General features: G+C 49.4%; 1 protein-coding gene across 1 annotated transcript in view; it reads right to left on the bottom strand.

Moving 5' to 3' along the window:
• The window catches only part of LOC133339389 (uncharacterized), a 28,077-nt gene extending 17,395 nt beyond the window's left edge, over positions 1-10,682 (bottom strand). Inside the window, exons 1-3 of the mRNA XM_061547532.1 lie at positions 10,570-10,682; positions 7,581-7,670; positions 549-626 (exon numbers count right to left, since the gene is read on the bottom strand). Coding sequence (XP_061403516.1) covers positions 549-626; positions 7,581-7,644 — 142 coding nt within the window. The 5' untranslated portion in view covers positions 7,645-7,670; positions 10,570-10,682. The remainder of the gene's footprint in view (positions 1-548; positions 627-7,580; positions 7,671-10,569) is intronic.
• Between the last annotated feature and the right edge of the window lie 2,355 nt (positions 10,683-13,037).

The raw sequence follows: 13,037 nt of genomic DNA, 5'->3' as shown, positions 1-13,037 counted from the left end.
TTTTTTAAAAGTTTTTTTTTATATTACTTATTAACCAGCTTGTCCCCTCGTAACGATTCGTTAAATGTCTCGTTTTGTAGTTAAATAATGGATTACTTTTATGAAAAATGAAACGGTTATTTAATGCTACTACGATTCTTGCTTGAGCATTACTTGTGTTAGAAGATCACTAAATTAGCTTCTATTGATTGTTATTTATTCATCATTCGTTTCCAGGTGCTCTCTAGCTCTTGTCACTGCCCAGTTAATAGTTAACTAGTGGTGGTGATGACGACGATGGTGATGATAATGTTGGTGGTGATGATGTTGGTGGTGACGATGATGGTGGTGATGATGGTGGTTGTGATGATGATGGCGGTGATTGTGATGGTGGTGATGATGGTGGTTGTGGTGATGATCGTGGTGGTGACAATGATGAAGATGGTGGTGATGATTGTGTTGGTGGTGACGATGATGGTGGTGATGGTTGTGATGATGGTGGTTGTGGTCATGATGGCGATGGTGGTGGTGATGAATTCGAGTTGACCACCACCTGCTATTGAACTCACCTCGTGGTGTTCTTCCTTGGCGCTGAGCTCCGGACTCCGAGCCATTCTCAACCTCCGTGCTGCCAGCGACCACCGTTCCTGTTGATAAATCAGAATCTCAGAATCAGAATGTATTTATTGATACTGGAGGAATCCGATGAGCTATGACGCTAAATTTCACAGATCCAGTAGGGCCACCGGGTAAGAACGTTACACTGATGATGGTCGCATTAGGGGCGCCACTGTGGCGAGGAGATGTTAACTACCTCGCCTGGTATACAGGAGGTGGGTTCGATCCAGACCATGATGAGATGTTAACTACCTCGCCTGGTATATACGAGGTCGTGGGTTCGATCCCGACCATGATGAGATGTTAACTCCCTCGCCTGGTATACAGGAGGTCGTGGTTTCGATCCCAACCCTGACGCCTGTTGTATTGACCGTGTATGTGTGTGTTTATGTGTGTGGGAATGTGGGGAGCAGTAGTGTAGTGATTAGCTCTATGCTGCGCTACACACCTGGTGACCTGGGTTCGATTCCCACTCACGGCCGACACCGGTGACGATTATCTGAACCGGTCCTGGGCCTCCTCTAGGTCGACTCAGCCTCAAATGAGTACCTTGTGCTATATGTAAACATCGCCACTGGGGAGACAAAGGCGGCCGGGCGTGGTGCTGGCCACTCAACCCCTCGTGTGCCGTGCCGGCCTTCATCGGTGCTGCTCGCTAACAGCACTTGCCCCAACAGTCTGTTGAGGATTCATACTCTTAGTTCTTTCGGTAAAGTCACGTAGGTAAAAAAAAAATTTTAATTTTATTTTAATTTCAATTTTTTTACCTACTTGGTGACTTTACCGAAAGAACTAAGAGTATGAATCCTTGCAGTCACGAAAGCTTCAAATCTAGAATTAAGTCTGTTGAGGCTACGCGGGGGGTCTTTGTCTTTGATGAACTTCGTTCAAGGCCATTGTGAACCTCCAAAGGTGAGAGACGCTCAGACGCAGGTCGTGAACCGAGGATCTGAGCTGACTCAGCGTGTTCGTGACGCAGCCATTGTGAAGGTCTCGCACATCGCACCCACTGGGAAACACTGTCAACGCACGACGTCTGATTGTTGTTTGTTGTTGTTCTAAGATGCAGAGATGACGTTTTACATTCCAGCATAGCCATGAAGCCAGGCAGCCAAGCACGCTATAGTAGTGACGCGTGTATTTGTCAGTAAATCTCATGAGGAAGTGTGGGGGGGGGGGGAACCCCAAAACCAATATAGCGATGTCGAGTCTCTCTTGCGCAAGTCACGAGACACAAACAGACAGCGGCCACACGCAGGTGGCGAGGAGAAGTCGTCTCCCTCGCCTGGTCTGCAGGAGGCCGTGGGTTCGATCCCAGACCCTGGCGACGCTGCTGCTGCTGCTGTGTATTTGGAGTCTGCCTCTCTCTCCCCGTGGTGGTCGCTGCGTGGATTTTTCACTCTAAGTCCTCCGGTTTTCCCCTCTCGCATTTAGAATCTACGTCACTACGAGTTCAGTGTCTTTGTCTGCTGCTATCAATGTCCACGTGGTGATGATTATGATGATATCAGTCACGTGATGATGATGATGATGATATCAGCAACTCGGCTGAGTTGCTATCATTAGTGATGGCCACGTCGCTTCTGATACAATATCTACACAGCAGCTCAGTGGGGTCTTAAACCTGGTGACATAAACTTAGTTTAGTTGTAGTGTGGGTCTCTATGGGACTCTATGGGTCTCTATGGGTCTCTATTCTGAGTATAGGTCTCTGTGGGTCTGTTTGGGTCTGAGTGTGGGTCTCTATGCGTGTCTATACATCCAGAGTCTTTGTCTGCTGCTATCAATGTCCCCGTGATGATGATGATATCAGTCACGTGGTTGAGCTGCTATGATTATGATAATTGGTTTTTTACCCTTTTAGCTGGCAACAAAACTGACTTTTTACAAGGAGTCATGTTTGCATAGACCACACTACCTGCAGTCGTAATGCAAACAAAAAACATAACTCTGATAATGATATGCACTGTCCTTGAAGTTGATTGGCCCACACCCGAGACAGCTTTTCTTAGAGCCTAGTCTCACATGGTGTTGGACCAGAAAAAAAAGTGTCAGTTTTGTTGCCAGATAAAAGGGTAAAAAAATGTGTTTTCATATTTTGCTACTGGCAAAGGAGGTTCCATGAGGCTGCTATGATTAGTGATGACCCAGCCTCGCTTCTAAAAAGGAGCTAATTAGCTCAGGGAGCTTTAACTGGTACAATACAAAACATTGTTTCGCGTTTCTTCTTTTTTCAAAGGTGTGTGCCGGCCTTCATAGGTGCTACTCGATAACTTCACATGCCCCAAAAGTCCTTTGAGGCTATACAGGTGGGATCTTTGTCTTTGAACTGATTTTAAATATATTGACCGTGCTGAGTCTATGGGCAGTGTAGAGTTTAAATCTTGACTTAAAGCTTTCGTGACTGCAGGAATTCATCTTCTTGGTTTTTTCGGTAAAGTCACGTAGAAGGGAAATAATAAAATAATAAAAATTAAACATAGTAAAATACAATTCTCACGACGTTTCGGCCACAACGCAAGCAGCCGTCCTCAGGTGAAGAACAGGGCTGTCGAAAAGCTAGCATCCGAAGGACGACAGCCCTGTTCTTCAACTGAGGACGGCTGCTTGCGTTGTGGCCGAAACGTCGTGAGAATTTTATTTTTATCGTGTTTTATTTTTATTTTATTATTTCCCTTTTACGTGACTTTACCGAAAGAACCAAGAAGATGAATCCCTGCAGTCACGAAAGCTTTAAATAGAAATCTATGGGCAGTGCTGAGTCTATTGAGTTTGTGAATAGTCACTCCGTGTGACGTACTGTGGAGCGGGCATGACAAAACACGCGCACGTTCTCAGGCGCCTTGACGGACACAGAGAATAGGAAATGTCACGATCAGCTGATTTGTAAAAAACGTTTGCAGATTGCAAACAGATTCCTTGAATACCCCAAAGGAATCGATGTTCCTGTTCGTTCGACTTACAGGGCCGTACATGCCCAATCACAACTCCTCGTTGTCACACACAAAGACAAACATCGCTCGCACAGCCTTCAAAGACTGTTAGTAGTGAGTAGCAGCACCTACTAAGGCCGGCACGGCACGCAAGGGGGTGGGTGGCCAGCATCACGCCTGCCCGGCCGCCTTTGTCTCCCCAGCGGTGACGTTTACAGGTCTCTGTGTGAGTCTATGGTTCTCTCTGTGTCTGGGTCTCTATTTGAGGCTAAGTTGACCTAGGGGATTCCCCAAGACCGGGGTCGGACAATCGTCACTCCTGTTGGTGGTGTTGTCCATGAGCTGGAATCGAACTCGGGTTTCTCCCGGGCTCGGAGCACAGCGCTAACCGCTGCGCCACCGCTCTCCGCTCACCACACTCACACACTCACACACACACAACAACACCCGCCATTCGCCATTAAGTGGTGGTGACGTCACCACGACGCTTGTGCCAGGCTATGTGCACCTTGAGGCCACGTGAAGTGTCGAACGCCTGCTGGCAGGAGGTCACGGGGCAGACCCAGCAGGTGCCACGGGTCGACTGACTGAGATGACCGAGATGACTGGCTGATGCACCACCTGTGCCCCCTACTGTGGCAACTTGATGTGCTTTAGCCACCCGGCGCTCCGCTCGTTGTTGTGAGCGTCGCTCCTCCGCCCTCCGTTGTTGTTGGAGGGCGACTGCCTCCAACTGTCCAGTAGCGTCCTTCACGAGCCTCCTCCACAGAGGACGATCTTGACACCGCTGGTACCGGTCATCGGCAAGTCCACTCAGCTCCACGTCCTCCTGTACCACATCATTCCATCTCTTCTCTAGCCCGTGCCACGCCCGTTTAGTCCCCTCGATCCGGCCGAACAAAAGCTGTTTGGGCATGCGGTGGCTGGGCATGCGGGCTACATGACCCATCCAATGCAAGCTTGCTTGCCGGAGGAGCTCACCGATGGGACTTTGCCCAGATCTTTCAAGGATTTGTGAGCTCCTCACACAATCCAGCCTGGTTAAAACCAGGATGGATCGTAGGTAGGCCAGTCTAAATGTTTCTAACCGGCGAAGATGCTCCATTGGGGGGGTCCACGTTTCGCAATCGTAGAGAAGGGAGGGAATGACCGTGGCCGAGAAGACCTGAAGCTTCGTGCGGAGCGACAGACCAGGTAGCTTCCACACAGCGTTACGTAACCGATGAAAAGATATTGCCGCTCGACTGATTCGAAGTGAGACCTCCGCTGTTAAACCAGAGCCGGTCATGAGCACACTGCCCAGGTATGGGAAACTCTCCACTCTCTCCACTACTGCCCCGTCACCGATTGGGAGTTGTGGGGGTGAAGTGTCTGATGGTACAAAATACCCAGGCAGGTGCTTAGTTTTGGTGGGGCTGATGGTAAGGCCCCACCTCTTATTGGCACGCTCCAGTTGCAGCAGCAGCGCCTCCAACTCCTCTGAGTGAGCAGCTATTACCAGATCATCGGCATACCTAACGTTGTTGAGCAATAGGGAGCCATCCCTTAACCGCACCCGGGCATCGATCAGCCTCCCATTATATCTGTACACACACTCTCACGCTCACACACTCACGCGCATTGAGAGTTGTGTAAACACGGCCATCGTAAACCTCACTCATCTGCAGTTATGAAAGGGAGAGAGAGACCCTGACCCAGGACTTGGAACTCGTAATTTGTATTCATGAGTGATAAAACATCTCCAGACTGTGCTGTTGGTGGCCAGCTACCAAGGTGAAGGTTGCATTCTGTTTGTGAGTCTGTGGGTCTCTGTGTGAGTCTGTGGGTCTCTGTGTGAGTCCATGGGTCTCTGTGTGAGTCAGTGGGCCTCTATGTGAGTCGGTGGTCTCTGTGTGAGTCTGTGGGTCTCTGCGTGAGTCACTGGGTCTGTGTGAGTCGGTGGGTTTCTGTGTGAGTCGGTGGGTCTCTGCGTGAGTCGGTGGGTCTCTGCGTGAGTCGGTGGGTCTCTGTGTGAGTCGGTGGGTCTCTGTGTGAGTCGGTGGGTCTCTGTGTGAGTCTGTGGGTTTCTGTGTGAGTCGGTGGGTCTCTGCGTGAGTCGGTGGGTCTCTGCGTGAGTCGGTGGGTCTCTGTGTGAGTCGGTGGGTCTCTGTGTGAGTCGGTGGGTCTCTGCGTGAGTCTGGGTCTCTGTGTGAGTCGGTGGGTCTCTGTGTGAGTCTGGGTCTCTGTGTGAGTCGGTGGGTTTCTGTGTGAGTCGGTGGGTCTCTGCGTGAGTCTGTGGGTCTCTGTGTGAGTCGGTGGGTCTCTGTGTGAGTCGGTGGGTCTCTGTGTGAGTCGGTGGGTCTCTGTGTGAGTCGGTGGGTGGCCAGCACCACGCCAGGCCTTCATAGGCGCTGCTGCTGCCACTCGCTAACAGCACTTGCCCCAACATCATGTTGAGGCTATAAGGGGGATCTTTGTCTTGTTTGCGTGTTATCTATTGCGCGTGTGTGTGAGTGTTGCCTCTCCAACTAAGTGTTGCAGATGGTTTATCGGAGTTTGTAGTTTTATGGATTGTTTTATAGTTGAGTGAAGGGCGATGTAACGCCTTGCACGTGGACTGTGTTCGTGCCGTAATTAACGACACCCTGAGACTCAACACTGCTCTCAGACTCAGCACTGCTACCTATAGACTCAGCACTGCTACCCATAGACTCAGCACTGCTACCCATAGACTCAGCACTGCCATAGACTCAACACTGCTACCCATAGACTCAACACTGCTACCCATAGACTCAACACTGCTGCCCACAGACTCAACACTGCTGCCCACAGACTCAACACTGCTACCCATAGACTCATCACTGCTACCCATAGACTCAACACTGCTACCCATAGACTCAGCACTGTCACCCATAGACTCAACACTGCTACCCATAGACTCAGCACTGCTACCCATAGACTCAACACTGCTGCCCATAGACTCAACACTGCTACCCATAGACTCATCACTGCTACCCATAGACTCAGCACTGCTACCCATAGACTCAGCACTGCCACCCATAGACTCAGCACTGCTACCCATAGACTCAGCACTGCCCATAGACTCAACACTGCTACCCACAGACTCAACACTGCTGCCCACAGACTCAACACTGCTGCCCACAGACTCAACACTGCTGCCCACAGACTCAACACTGCTACCCATAGACTCATCACTGCTACCCATAGACTCAACACTGCTACCCATAGACTCTACACTGCTACCCATAGACTCAACACCACGCTACCCCATAGACTCAACACTGCTACCCATAGACTCTACACTGCTACCCATAGACTCAACACTGCTACCCATAGACTCAACACTGCCACCCATAGACTCAACACTGCCACCCATAGACTCAACACTGCTACCCATAGACTCAACACTGCTACCCATAGACTCAACACTGCTACCCATAGACTCAACACTGCTACCCATAGACTCAACACTGCTACCCATAGACTCAACGCTGCTACCCATAGACTCAACACTGCTACCCATAGACTCAACACTGCTACCCATAGACTCAACACTGCTACCCATAGACTCAACACTGCCACCCATAGACTCAACACTGCTACCCATAGACTCAACACTGCTACCCATAGACTCAACACTGCTACCCATAGACTCAACGCTGCTGCCCATAGACTCAACACTGCTACCCATAGACTCAACACTGCTACCCATAGACTCAACACTGCCACCCATAGACTCAACACTGCTACCCATAGACTCAGCAGTGCCCCTGTACATGAAGCAGTCCCCCTCTTTAGCCTCCTTCCATTCCTCTCTGAGAGCCTCCTCCCCTCTTCCCCATCGCCCATCCGCCTCCTCTTCTCCCATCTCAACACTCCACTCCGTCCCCCACGTGACCCCCACGTGACCCCGACGTGACCCCCACGTGCCCCCCACGTGACCCCTGCTCCAGTCACTCCACCCTCAGCCTCGCTCAGCGCTTGCCCCAACAGCTGTTACAGGCTGCACGTGGTGGTGGTGGTCGTGGTGGTGATGATGGTGCTACTTACCAATTAAGGCTAGTAGGAATATTGGTAATGTTGTTGTTGTTCCGAGTCGAGAATTCACGGCCATTTCTTTACGAATGGAGGACAGGAATTCTGTAAAATGAACAAGTTACAAACGATTTACAAATTAATTCATCGTTTGGCATGAGGGTCACATCTCCTCACTTTACCGCGCGGCAAGACTCGTCAACACGAGACAGGGAATCTTCTTGGTTCTTTCGGTAAAGTCACGTAGAATGGAAATAATAAAATAATAAAAATAAAACATAAAATAATATATTTTATTAGGTTTAATTTTTATTATAATAAATAATAGATTTTATTATGTTTTCTTTATATTATTTCCCTTCTACGTGACTTTACCGAAAGAACCAAGAAGATGAATCCCTGCAGTCACGAAAGCTTTAAATCGAGACAGTGAATCTCAATAGGAGCTCTCTCTCTCAGCTGGTGGTTAAATAAAGGACGTCAATCACAAGGGACAATTCATCTCAATGGAGTTTGCATCACAGCGCAGTCCAATCGGTTCCCCAGCTGGTTCAAGTTCAAGTTCATTGATTAGGTATAGCCCTGTGAGCCATTCGGCTCTTGAATCGGGTCCAACCGCAACAAACAAAAAAACAAAAACATGAACAAGAAACATCTTAAAGTGACGATGTTACTAAGTGCAAACAGAAAATCCAAGAAAAGACAGCAAAATGTTGCAGGAAAAGCACCGTACACCAACACTGTGTGCAAGTCAAACAACCAAAACAACCACAAGACAACTTAGATTAAGGCCATCAGTCTAACTCTGTACTCTCTGTACTACAACAAACAAACATGGCCAAACCGCAAAACTTTTCAAAAATCATCAAAATAACAGCCCCGAGCTGGAATCGAACTCGTGTCGCCGGGTTCGTTCCGCTACTCGCTGCCACTGCCGCTCCGCACACACAAAGTGCAAAGATCAAAGTTCTCGACTCGCCCAACTGCACAAAGACAAAGATCACCCACGTAGCCTCTAACAGACTGCAGGGGCAAGTGCTGTTAGCGAGTAGCAGCGCCTGTGAAGGCTACCGGCGCTGTGGCACACGGGGGAGAGGGTGGCCGGCACCACGCCCGGCCGCCTTTGTCTCCCTAGTGGCGATGTTTACGAACATTTGAGGCTGAGTCGACCTACACACACACATCGCCTCGCACGCTTTGGGATGCGCTTCTGCGGCCGTCTGGAACGCTCTTGCTTGCGATATTGGGAAGCCACTTTAAAATCATCTCGATTGAGCACTCATTTGTTTAGAACTGAGTGCTGTTGCTGTGCTTAGATTGTTGTCCTTCACCCGCAACTCCGATGAGCAGCGGTTGGCTACGTACGGTGCGAAAGAAGTCCAACATCCACACCAATACCCGCCATTCGCCACTCAGTGGCGGTGACGTCACCACAACGCTTGTGCCAGGCCATGTGCACCTTGAGGCCACGTGAAGTGTCGAACGCCCGCTGGCAGGAGGTCACGGGACAGACCCAGCAGGTGCCACGGGTCGACTGACTGAGATGACCGAGATGACTGGCTGATGCACCACCTGTGCCCCCTATTGTGCCAACTTGCTGTGCTTTAGCCACTTGGCGCTCCACTCGTTGTTGTGAGCGTCGCTCCACCGCCCTCCGTTGTTGTTGGAGGGCGACTGCGTCCAACTGCCCAGTAGCGTCCTTCACGAGCCTCCTCTACAGAGGCCGATCTTGACACCGCTGGTACCGGTCATCGGCAAGTCCACGCAGCTCCACGTCCTCCTGTACCACATCACTCCATCTCTTCTCTAGCCCGTGCCGCGCCCGTTTAGCCCCCTCGATCCGGCCGAACAAAAGCTGTTGAGGCATGCGGTGGCTGGGCATGCAGGCTACATGACCCAGCCAACGCAGCCTTGCCTGCCGGAGGAGCTCACCGATGGGACTTTGCCCAGATCTTTCAAGGATTTGTGAGCTCCTCACACAATCCAGCCTGGTTAAACTCAGGATGGATCGTAGGCAGGCCAACCTAAATGTTTCCAACCGGCGAAGATGCTCCATTAGGGGGGTCCACGTTTCGCAAGCGTAGAGAAGGGAGGGAATGACCGTGGCCGAGAAGACCTGAAGCTTCGTGCGGAGCGACAGACCAGGTAGCTTCCACACAGCGTTACGCAACCGATGAAAAGATTTTGCCGCTCGACTGATTCGGAGTGAGACCTCTGCTGTTAAACTGGAGTCGGTCATAAGCACACTGCCCAGGTATGGGAAACTCTCCACTCTCTCCACTACTGCCCCATCACCGATTGGGAGTTGTGGCGGTGGAGTGTCCGATGGTACAAAATTCCCAGGCAGGTGCTTAGTTTTGGTGGGGCTGATGGTAAGGCCCCACCTCTTAGTGGCACGCTCCAGTTTCAGCAGCAGGGTCTCCAACTCCTCTTCTGAATGAGCAGCTATTACCAAATCATCGGCATACATAACGTGGTTGACCAATAGGGAGCCATCCCTTGATCACACCCGGGCATCGATCAGCCTCCCATTATATCTGTACCAAATGGAAATTCCCCCGGTACAGCTATTGAAGGCTTCACAAACTACGTGGTCACACTCACACACTTACACACACACACACTTACACACTCACACACTTACACACTCGCACAATTACACACACACACTTACACTCACACACTCACACACACTTACACACTCACACACTTACACACACACTCACACACTCTTACTCACACTCACATACTTGCATACACTTACTCACACACTTACACACTCTCACACCCACACACTTACACACTCACACACTTACACACACACTTACACACTCACACACTCACACACTTACACACACACTCACACACTCTTACTCACGCTCACACACTTGCATACACTTACTCACACACTCACACACTTACACACTCTCACACCCACACACTTACACACTCTCACACACTTACACATTCACACACTTACACACTCACAGAGTTAAATCCTCACCGTTGTTAGGCAAGTCACAGCTCCGTGGGGTGAACGATGATGATTCGATGCACGCGTTGAGTGGCACCTCTGAGTGTGTAGAGTGTGTGAGTGTGGCTGTCACCTCTGCGTGAGTTTCATAGCACAGTGGGTGGTGCTACACTCTGACAGCCCAATGGGTGCTTCACCCCCCACCCCCTCTCCCTTTCCGTGTTAGACGACTGTGACTTACAGAAGGAAGTGAGATGACTTTGGGGTTCTCTAGTCCAAGGAGTGGGTGGGGTGCTGCACAAACAAACGTCACAGATGTTAACTTTATTGTTTGGGTCTTTCGGTAAAGTCACGTAGATAGCTTAAAAGAAAATAACAAAAAACTAAAAATAGTTTCGATCGCTTGTGTTGCGATCGAAACTTCGTAGTTTTTGTTATTTTCCTTGAACCTATCTACGCGACTTTACCGAAAGACCCGAAGAATGTGAATTCCTGCAGTCAACAAAAGCTTTGAGTCAAGAGATGTTAACCACCTCGCCTGGTGTACAGGAGGTCGTGGCTTCAATCCCGACCCTGACGCCTGCTGCTGTATATTTGGAGTTTGCGAGTTACTCTCCCCGTAGTCGCGTGGATTGTCTCCACGTCCTCCGGGTTTCCCCTCCACATTCAGCATCGATGTCGCCACGAGTTTGGCTGCTGCTGCTATCAATGTACACGTGGTGGTGATGACATCACGTGGTGGTGATGACATCACGTGGTGGTGATGACATCACGTGGTGGTGATGACATCAAGTGGTGGTGATGACATCAGCCACGTGGTTGAGCTGCTTTAATTAGTGATGGCCCATCTCACTTCTGATTAAAGAGCTGCACAGCTCAGTGGGGTCTGACACCTGGTAACAATGCACATAGTTAAAATTTCGATTTAAAGCTTTCGTGACTGCAGGGATTCATCTTCTTGGTTCTTTTGGTAAAGTCACGTAGAAGGGAAGTAATAAAATAATAAAAATAAAACATAATAAAATAATTCTCACGACGTTTCGGCCACAACGCAAGCAGCCGTCCTCAGGTGAAGAAACAGGTATGTCACCTGAGGACGGCTGCTTGCGTTGTGGCCGAAACGTCGTGAGAATTATTTTATTATGTTTTATTTTTATTATTTTATTACTTCCCTTCTACGTGACTTTACCAAAAGAACCAAGAAGATGAATCCCTGTAGTCACGAAAGCTTTAAATCGAAAATTAAGTATTGATTTAAAGCTTTCGTGACTGCAGGGATTCATATTCTTGGTTCTTTCGGTAAAGTCACGTAGAAGGGAAATAATAAAATAATATAAATATAAAACAATACAAATTCTCACATCTGATGATGATTGCTTGTGTTGCAGTCGAAACGTCGTGAGAATTTTTATTGTTTTATATTTTTATTATTTTATTATTTCCCTTCTACGTGACTTTACCGAAAGAACCAAGAATATATAGTTTAAGTAGTTTAGTAAAAAGTTAAACTCATCACGAGAAGCCTCAGAATCTTTATCTGAGACCAGAAGAATCCGATGAGCTATGAAGCCCTTTTGTGCGCAGATGTCCAGTCACGGCACTGGGTCAGAATGTTACAACAACAAACTGAAAATCGGAGTGCAAAGCAGAGGAAAGGTAAACCAATCAATGGAAAAATATCCAAATAAAACTAAACTTTATAGTTGTTTATCTTACCAGGTAGGGTCCACTCAGCTATTAGCTTCTTTTTCAGAAGCGACCACGGCGCACATGTAGTGGTGTTTATTCACGCGGGCAACTTCTTCGTTTTCTCCTGCGTCACTTTAGTCGAAGCATCCACACGGATGCTCACCACGTTTCACCACACTTTTCTCCCTCTCTGGCTCCACTAGCCTGCTAGGTCCGAGCTTTCTCTCTGGCTCCGCTAGCCTGTTCTCCGCTAGCCTCTTACTGTGTACTCCGCTAGCTTCTCACCGCACGAGCTTCTCACCCCACTAACCTCTCACTGAATCTCTTGCTAGCCTATTCTTCACTAGCCTAACACACTCACACTCAGGGTTCTGCTAGCCTCTCCCCCGTTAGCCTGTTACTACACCCACACCTACAACCTCGCCCGTGCCCCCAGCGGGGGTTCAGCCAACACCGGTGTGGAGGGCGAAGTCCCGAACTTCTCTTGTATTGACTCTTCACTTCTTCATCTCCAGCCAACTCAACCCCGTTGATTCACACGTTCCCCTTATATCACCCCTCATTCAGTGTCCTCAGGTGGCCCTCGTTAAGCCGGTGTCCTTCCGGCGTCTCCTGCACGTGCTCCCCCCTTATTGCCTCTATCTCTCGCCTTCTTGGCGCCTATTCCGTGTTTACATTTGCAGCCAGTCAATCACTGCCTCTTTCCTTAATTGCTGGCGTCTCTCTGTCTGCTGGCCATACGCTTGCACCTGCTTGCCCTCACTGTTTGCAACCCCGTACATGAATGCAACTGCTGTTTGCAAACCCTG

Source organism: Lethenteron reissneri, unplaced genomic scaffold, assembly GCF_015708825.2.
Source record: "Lethenteron reissneri isolate LAM-NWPU_2019-01 unplaced genomic scaffold, ASM1570882v1 scaffold_185, whole genome shotgun sequence".
Taxonomy (NCBI): Eukaryota; Metazoa; Chordata; class Hyperoartia; order Petromyzontiformes; family Petromyzontidae; genus Lethenteron; species Lethenteron reissneri.
The sequence above is the reverse complement of the archived record's forward strand: the minus strand, read 5'-3'. Positions and strand labels throughout refer to the sequence as shown.